At 42.1% G+C, this 9336-nt stretch overlaps 1 protein-coding gene across 1 annotated transcript; it reads right to left on the bottom strand.

Moving 5' to 3' along the window:
• Positions 1-992: 992 nt before the first annotated feature.
• Positions 993-8188, bottom strand: LOC104469626 (oncostatin-M-specific receptor subunit beta-like; the record flags this gene model as incomplete). Its single annotated transcript, XM_010084202.1, has 6 exons — positions 993-1442; positions 2430-2502; positions 2783-2861; positions 4371-4535; positions 7480-7659; positions 8087-8188. Coding segments are annotated over 6 exons (1049 nt in total), but the record flags the coding sequence as incomplete, so codon positions are not given.
• Positions 8189-9336: the final 1148 nt, after the last annotated feature.

Raw genomic sequence — 9336 nt, 5'->3', positions numbered from 1 at the left:
TCTGCTCACCTGCTAGTTCGGGGTTAATGCCAAAAGAGGTTAAGGTCATGTGCACAAGCAGAGACAGGGCTGCGGGAACAGCTGTCCTGCTGTAAAAACCCCTCCTTCCCACTTAACTTCCCCCATTTCCTTGTTTTGTTAAGAGGATTTTGTTTAGGATTTTAAAGGGTCATTCTTCCAGGCAGCAAAGGCAGAAGTGTGAGGAGCCCCAGTTACCAGAAATGGGAGCAGCAGCCCACTGACAGGAGCCCATACCATAGACCATCGTTTTCTGCAGTCTTTCACCCACAGTGTGTAGCTAGAAGCCAGGTGAAGTAAAAGGGTCTTGGTGCACAGCGTGGCACTCCTCAAGTCAAAATTCCTTCTAATCTTCCAGTTCTGTACCACACTGAACGCTGGTAACCATCCTCTATTGATTCCCTGCATCATTTGAGAGTGAGAAAACAGAAGCCACCTGCTCACCTTCCCCCCTGCCCCGATGTTAAGGGCTGAGACAGACCCCCAAACTGGGTCGCGCTCCGTGCACAGCTGCACACTAATCCCTGGCCTAGGGTTGGCCAGAGCACGCAGTAAGTGCACACACAATACTGCATGTGAAATACACTCCTTGAGCACAACCACCTACCTGCTTGTTTAACTTGCTCCTCTACTTTCTGAATAAATTTTTAATCTCTGTAAAATACAGTTAGCAGCTCTTTGCATCAGGCAGTGAGAAGCTGCTGTGAGCTAACCTTCTGCATAACACAGGCCACACAACAGTCTACAAATCCTATATAATGTCCATAACTTGTGATGAAACTGTAGCACGCATCATTCCTGTGCACAAGTCAGTATTTTTAAACTAGTCCTGAAGCAAGAGCTTTGCAGTGTTAACAGAAGTGGGGCAGTTGGGCTTGTGAAAGCCTTCATCAAAAGGAGAACCTGTGGTTTTAGAAATTCTTATTTATATTGTGTGACCCAAACACAGGATGGACTCAATGGAAGAGAGTACATCAAAGCCTTCTCCCTAGGCAGTGCACAGCTGTTTGTGAAATATATCTCAGGCTGGTCTTTCTGCCAGCTGTTTCTCTGGGTGTTGAGGCAGCACCTTCATTAAAAAGATCGAAGTAGTAGTGTGGCTGGTACAGCGCTACTGACAGTTCTGGCTTGCTTGCTTCTAGTGGCGTCAGTATTTCATAGGGATCAGATTCGGCTGCAAGATGAGAAGAATAAGCAAAATTTTCAAACCAGGTATGAGTCTGAGGTGTAGGTGTGGGTGTAAAGTCTTTCTCTTCATTTTTATTAGGGTAAACCCAGGAAGAACTGTGACCATCAATCTTCTCTTCTGTTGGCATTGAAGACAACTGGCTCCACGGCTGTAACTTCTGGGCTTCGGCCTTATTGTCGAGTGCTAGCGTGTCAGGAATGCAGTCACTTATTTTCAATACTTTCTCAGAACCGATCTACGAGAGAATCATAAAACAAATACTCAAAGAAAGCCTGGAGTAAAGGAAAAGTAGTGGTTACTTCAAGCACTTCTAATCATGTCTTATAATTTTTTTAATTCATATTTTTCATAGAAATGCACAGACTTTGAAGGAAAACATACGTATGTCCAATGAAAGCTGTCTTTTATGTGGATTTTATCAGAGTATTAGAGATTTCTTTTCAAAGTAAGTTCAGTGTGACCACATTTGAAGAAGGAACCACGTCCTTCTACTTTCAAGTCTTTTGCCAGGTTTCTGATGTGTGCAGTTCTTAGTCTGAGCCATTAGCAACTGGAAGGCAGCAGCAGGGACTGTTAGGCTGTACACAACCCTCCCTCTGGTGCTGGTGTTCAGTGAAAAACAGCAAAAACGGCAGCAGCCCCACCTGTGCCAGGGTGAAAACAAGCTCCTCCTTTTGCAACCCCCTTGCCTGCAGCAGCTCCCAGTTCGAAGGGCCTACAGGAGAAGCTGAAGGGCTTTTGCCAATCCTTTCTTCCTGGCCAGAGAGGGCAGTGCCTGGCAGAACCCCCTGCATCCTCCGAAGGGCCAGTAACTGCATCACCCTACTCTGACACCCTACAGCAGAGGGGCGTGTGGGGCAGGAGAAGTGGGTTCACAGCACAGTGCAGTATCCTCTGGTCTGTTGTGTTCAGACCGTGATGGGTTTTGAACAGTAACACTGGAAGAATCACCTACTGTATCAAAGAATTCCATTTCTTCTCCAATTATGATTTCACTTTTTGCAGTAACAGACTTCAGAATATAAACTTATCGCTGGAGAGTCACATGAATATCCAAATGAGAATTTTCCACTAAATTATGACATTAAATTACATTAATTTCTGTATAATGAGTGTCACTCATTTTTACACGTAGTCAACACAAGAAAAAAACTTTTTTCTGAAACTTCCCTAATCAAATAATGTAAAAAAAATATAAATACTAACTTTTCAGTAATCTTACCTTAAATTCTTTGAATGACAGCACTGTGCTTTTGTTAGGACTGGGTATTACAGGACAGCAACACTCCTTCACCCTGGAAATCAGACAGGAAAGCAAATGCTGTTTTTGTTCTCTCATCAAAGCATATTCTACCAGCAGAAGCCACGTGTAGATGTGTGCAGAAACAGCAGCAGGTGAAGAGTGTCTCAGAAATGCCACAAGCCAAATACTTATAAAATCCACACAGTTGGACAGCCAAAGGAAAAAATGAACGAGGCCTTACAACAGGCTGGAAGCAACAAGCTGCAGCTGTGGTTTGTGAATTACGCTAGTTACGTTCTCTGTCTGCTACAGGGAAGTCCATTGTAACTTACCACTTCACTTTCCAGTGGCATATAGCTGCTACTAGTGATGGAACTATCACTAGCAGGACTAGAAGGTACAGCATGTTTGCTGTGGAAGAAAAATACTTTTAAAATTTGTTTTCAAGTTCACACCTGTTAATATAGCTTGAGTTTCTGGGACAAAAATAACATCAAGCCCACATGGGATACCTGCCACTAACTCAGCAGTAAAACTGTGTGGTCCATGGTTGCAAAATAGTTTGGCAAGCTCTGGGATACAGATGTAAGTCTTTGGACCTTGATTTCCTTTACCAAAGTTGAACTATTACCAGATTGCTTTTAATTTGCCCTCATGTTGGCATCTTAAGGGTAAATTCCCAAGACTTAAGACAATTATAACCTCACTTAACTATTTGTTTAGGTTTTCCCTCAGATCCTCAATGATGACAGATTTTTACCATGACACGTTGACAGAACATCTGTAACTCCAGTATGGATGGATGACAGCAAGACACTACACAAGTGTTCGTCCTCTCCTAGGATTTACGCTGACACAGGAATCTCAGTATTTCTTTCTAGTTGGAAGACATAGCCTTGCAGTATGCTTTTCCACAAACAGTTGAAGCTAAAATAAGCAGGCTGAGGGGGAGCACAAGTTAGTGCTCGGTCTCCCTCTTGCCCTGTGCCAGCAAGTTTGTGTGTTCCACACACCCCAGCAGGGAATGGACACATATCACATTCTCCCTTTATCCTTCTGTTAAGCCCCCATTTCGGTTCCCTTCATAGCTGTACAAATTTCTGTGCCTGCACAAGAGAAGGCTGGAGCATAGGAGCTGGAACAGGGGTGTAAGAGGCAGAACTGCCTCTGTGAGGGTGCCATGAAGGTCTAGACATTGCTCTGCCAGTTAGCCTAAAACATGGAGTCTCCTTGCATAAGCCAATGCTTCACCTTTTCCTACCGCTCCCCCTTCACCTCCACCCCAACAAATTTTTCAAAACCAGGCATCTCTGATTTGGATGGTGAATTACACAATGACAACTGCTGAGTGGTATTTTCAAGGCATCAGAACTACAGGCAACTGGCTTCCTGTTCAGCTTTGATGCTCAAATCTGCCCAGTTAGCAAACTACAATGCTCAAGCCAACACCCTTTCTTACTGACTTATGAAGGAGTTAACTTGGCAATGGATTTAAAGACTGATGAGAATATAATCAACACTAGGAAGTTCAAGAGTCCATACAGAAATTACCTGTTTGCACACAAGTCTATAGCTCTTCCCATATTAGAAAATTAGTTAAATTCAAATGCAATTTTTCAATGCATACTAGCAAACAGGCCTCACTAGTCATGCAAATGTGCACATATTAAGCTATTTCCCAGAAAGATGTAAGACTTAAATACGGATGTAGAATTACTTTCATTCTAAAAAAAACCACAGCTACTTTACAGTATCAAAATGCTATGTTGGTATGCACATTTTGTTTCTCAGTTACATCCTTTCCTAAGCGCAATATTACACTGAATTAAACATTTTCCCTTGAGAAAGGAAGATTATTCTAGCCTTTTAAATAATCCTATCCTTATGCTAGAAGACAAATTTTCCACAGCCAATACTCACAGTTATACGGTGTATCTATGTATATAAAGTTACCAATGGGAGTCTCTCCTCCTCCTGTATATGCTTTAACCACTAGTTTGTATTTTGTGTTTGACAATAGGTGGTTCACAGTGTATCTTTTTTCTTCCGGGTTTTCAATTGTGTATTTACATAGCACTGAGTCACCTAAAATGAAACAGATAAGACAGAATCATAGAATGGCTTAGGTTGGAAAGGACCTTAAAGATCATCAAGTTCCAACCCCCCTGCCATGGGCAGGGACACCTCCCACTAGACCAGGGTGCTCAAAGCCTCATCCAGCCTGGCCTCGAATGCCTCCAGGGATGGGGCATCCACAGCTTCTCTGGGAAACCTCTTCCAGTGCCTCACCACCCTCACAGTAAAGAATTTCTTCCTTGTATGGAATCTAAATCTGCCCTCTTTTAGTTTAAATCTGTTACCTCTGTCCTATCTCTACAGGACATGGTAAAAAGTCTCTTTCACTCTTTCATATAAGCACCCTTTAAGTACTGAAAGGTTGCAATAAGGTTTCCCAGAGTGTTACAAATCAGCTTAACTGAGACTGCTAGATCACTTAAATAACAGAACACTTGCAACCCACCTTCTTTGGAATTTGCACATTCTTCTTAGAAGGATGATGTATCCTGACTCATTGTCACTGGGCTGAACTCACATCCCTGCTAACTAACTGGACTGTCCACAGCATTGCCTATCCTCTGGCAGATCACCTAGTAACTTTCTGTCAAAAGCTGCAACTGGGTATTTTAATTTCCTTTTACTAGAACTTCTTAACAGAATGCATTCAGTTCTGACATTTCCTATTTGACAGATCAACTTGTCTTCAGACATCAACTTGTCTGAAGATAATCAAAAGCAAGAAATCTTTCTCTGGAAAACCTCTTTTGCCTCTCTATTGTGCAACTCCCAGGCCCCAGGGAGAAAACGGTTAGCTTATTTCTCTTCCCAGTCACACCCCTTGTCTGCTAGCTCAGACAAACTGAGAAGCAGAAAATCTTCTATTTAAACATTTTGAAGTCTAACTAGGATTACCTGCAGAATTACGGTACTTCTATGGTGTAAAGGACTATTCATGCAGTTTTGCAGAAACTGCAAATTGACTGTCCAGGCTCCGACTCCTGGTGTCTCGAAACATTCCAGTTGTAGATAAGGAGATGGCAAGGAATGCACCGAAGGCCTTACTCCCCTTACTAACAATGAACTCAATCCTCAAGGCTCTGATAAGGCGAAGCCTTATGATGTCTCAAAGCATTTCCAGTTGTAGATAAGAAGATAACGAAGAATATACCGAGGGCCTTACTCCCCTCACTAACAATGGACTAGCAAACCCCGGCTGAGTCTAACAATGGACTCAGTCTTGCTCTTGCAACGAAGTAACAAACCCTTGCTGAGTAAGGCCCTGCCTCAGTCTATAAAAGGTGAATAAACAGAGGGAATGGGCTGGTGCCCACCACCTGAGGACTCCTGAGATGCTGACAGACTGATCAAGCAGCCTCCCTCCCCCCTCCCCCCACACAGATGTCGATGCTCATCTCCAAGGATCCAAAGAGTGGTGAAAACTTTTCTCTCTCTTCTCTCCTTTTCCTTTCTTTTTCTCTTCAAGATCTTGATCTCTCTCTCTCTGGCACATATGGCAACACCTTAGAAGTTTTATGCCAGCTTCTTTTGGGGTTTGTTTAGCAGGTTTTCTGTAGGTTGTCTATTTTAGTACTGAAAGGTGATTGCAAGTGTTGTGAGCAGTTGCGGGTTAAGTGATTGCAAGTTTTTTGAGTGGCTGTGGGGTTTCTTAGTATTGTTGGAAGTCATGCTGTCGTTATCACATTGCTGTAAGATTTGGTGTTGTTGGCAGTCGGTAGTGTTGTCATGAATTGTCTTTACCAAGTAATTTGTTTTCTTTTATATTTCTGTTAAGTTTAATGCCAGCTCCTTTGGGGGGCTTGTTTAGTAGGTTTTCATGTAGATTGCTTATTTTTAGTGGTGCTTATTACTAACCCTAGTAATATTGGTAGTTATGCTATTCTTACCCCATTGCTAACAAGATTTAGTGTTATTAGTGGATGGTAAAATATTCCTGGATTGTCTTTACCAAGAAATTTTCCTTTTCCCTTGATTCTGTTGTATACCCCACATTTTCCCTTTTTCCCTAAACAATTATATGCATTAAAGTTATAAGCCAGTACTCAATTCTTTGGTGCCGTTTCACCTTAGTTTGCCCCAAGGGAATATATATATAGAACCTCCGCAAACCCCACTTGTCCCACCCAGGGTGGTTCTATGTGCTGGGTCGCAACATATGGTTAGTTTAGTTCTGACAGGAACTCCTACATAAGCCTCCTTCAGTTCAAACTAAGCTTTTCAGCCTGGTACTAGCCTAATCAGCAGAAGGAACTGACACAGGGCATGGCCCACTGGAAGAAGAGGTGAGGAAAAAAAAAATAAATCCTTGAACGTGTTGGAATCATCTGAAAACTATAATGGAGCAAAGTAATCTGGCGCAGTTTGGAGCGTGGAGCAAGAAGATCAGATATAAAAGTTTAAACGTGGCTTTGTGCCACCCCACAGCTCAGTTCTGCTGAAGGAACTCCACTACAGAGCACAGCCACAAATACCTTCACTATAAAATAATTTAAATGGAGAATTTACACATTGCTCCAATTCTGAAGGAAATAAATTGTATCTCATTGGTTTCCAAAATACATCGAATTCTAATAAAATTAACGTGCTTCCTATGACTCTCATCCAAGTAGACCACAAACAGATGTTTTCAAACTTTGTCCAGAACTCAGATCATAAAAGGCAGAAACTTGGCTCCTCCTACAGTACTGCAAGAATCCGTCCTGGAGCTCACACTGGAGCTAAAAAGAGCCACAAACAGGGCTATAAATCTGCATAAAGTCACAACCCACTTCTGCCCATTAGCACCTCAAGCATTAGAGAGGAATCAAAAGCAGCAGGTGTTGAAACCTATATATTGCCTAATGAGCCAATTTGCCTGCCTAATGTGAACTTTCTAAGTGGCTGCAGTATCAGCAACAGCTACAAAGTCTTTCCCCTTTATCAACACAGCTTCCTAATTCCGGAGCTCAGTTACCTGGAAGAACATGTTTTTTGGATCCTTTCAAACTGCAGTTCCCTTGTGTAGGTGACACATAAACATGGTAGCCTCTTACAAAACCAGACTGTGACTCATTTGTGGGATAAGAATCCCAAGACAGTGTCACTGCATTGAAAGTCAGTTCAACTTTTTCCACAATAGGGTCAAACAGAGGAGCTGGAAGAAAGGAAACTCAAGTTAAACTTGCCATTATTCTTCAAGAATGTTTATCTTCTCACTTGAAAAACGTCTAAATTCCCATGTGGTGTTCCTATCGTACTTGTATGTAAAAGCTGAACAAAGCCAAAGCACACCACAAAAACTGTCAGCTTCACACAGCGTTCACGCAGTCTGCATTATACACAAAGCAGTGACTGCTTATCACAACTTTGTTTAGCTATTCAAGACTCAGTCACTGTACTAGTCAAACACCCTCAGTGCAGGGCTGTGCAGGTTGTATGTTGTTGTACAACTTTTAAATGCTTCACTGATGATACAGAAACAACACAGCAAATAGATTTTTAGCTAGTTGCAGCTGTGGAATGCTTGTTTGTGGCAGATGAATTTATCAAATACACAAACCCTAAATATGTTGCCAACTTACGTAGCTCCCTGAGATAACCAGTCTTCTTCTCCAGTAAGGAGGCTCTATTAGCAACAGAGCCATAGATGTGGAAGTTGTATTTCACCCCCGGAACAAAAGCATCTGGAAAACAGTGGAACGGATTACAAAAACAGGTTGTGGTTTGTCTTATGGTTTTGTTTTTACTTTAACTGCTTTCTACAGAAATCTATAAACCACTAGAAATCTTCTTTGTGTGCTATTGTGCTATTAAAGCAACTGAAGGAGGTATAGGGTAAAGCGTGCATGTGAATTGAACACATTTATTCTGCCTGAAAGAGAGAATTGAGTGGGGGATTTAATATATTTTTGCTGCCCTAGAGTATTCAAGATGAACACACAAAAGACTTCAAATGCATCAAAGAGCAAAATAATTTCATTGCCGTTTCTGGCACAGGCAAAGGTCATGTTTTGGACTGTTCAATGTAGACACGTATCCATGCATCAGGATTCCACGTTATCCTCACTGACATCCACTCCCATTCAGATTAACCAAGTGCAACCTACTGAAGAACCCGACAACATTTTTTTCCACGTGTTACCACACTCTCCTTCAGTGAGGAGGCAGGCTGCCATGTGTTTGTATGAACTGAAGTGCCATTACTTTATTGCATATGGAAATGCATTCAGTCAAATTTTGTTCAAACATGTTTCATTCCAAAGTGAACTCACAGCTTGAAAGTCTCCAGGAAGGCTATATTCTTGCAGCTGTGGAAGGATATCAGAGCAACTTCCACACAGACAGAAAGGATTTAGGTCCAATGGCCACTATCAGCATAAAAACCATGCAACTGGTCCTAAGAAAGGACTGCTGCTGAGACACTATTTGCGGCACACTGACGGGACTAAACCTCTCACTACACAGTAGGTGTTAAATTGACTGCGTTTAAACTTCTGACCCGTATTACAGATAAGGCAGAGCTCCATTTTGTGTCCCTCCTACTAAAAGGTTTTTAACTCCTTAATTAACCTCACCATCCTCCTTCAAGATGTTACTACGAGCTACTCAGAGGAGATGTTTTTCTAAAATGCTATGCTTACTTCCAAGGCTTAGTGCTGCTGGCACATTTGTGGTGTCTAATTCATCTGCTAGGCAAAACATGATGCCACATGCCTTTGGAGAATTACACCCACACTGCACAGACTTCAATATTCCACAGAGTTTGTTTCCTAAATTCAGATAATGCCCACAGCACAACAGATTGCTGCACAGACATCAGAAAAAAAAAAAA

The sequence above is a fragment of the Pterocles gutturalis genome, unplaced genomic scaffold, assembly GCF_000699245.1.
Source record: "Pterocles gutturalis isolate BGI_N339 unplaced genomic scaffold, ASM69924v1 scaffold33400, whole genome shotgun sequence".
In the NCBI taxonomy this organism is placed as follows: Eukaryota; Metazoa; Chordata; class Aves; order Pterocliformes; family Pteroclidae; genus Pterocles; species Pterocles gutturalis.
This window is presented reverse-complemented; position numbering and strand designations above follow the sequence as displayed.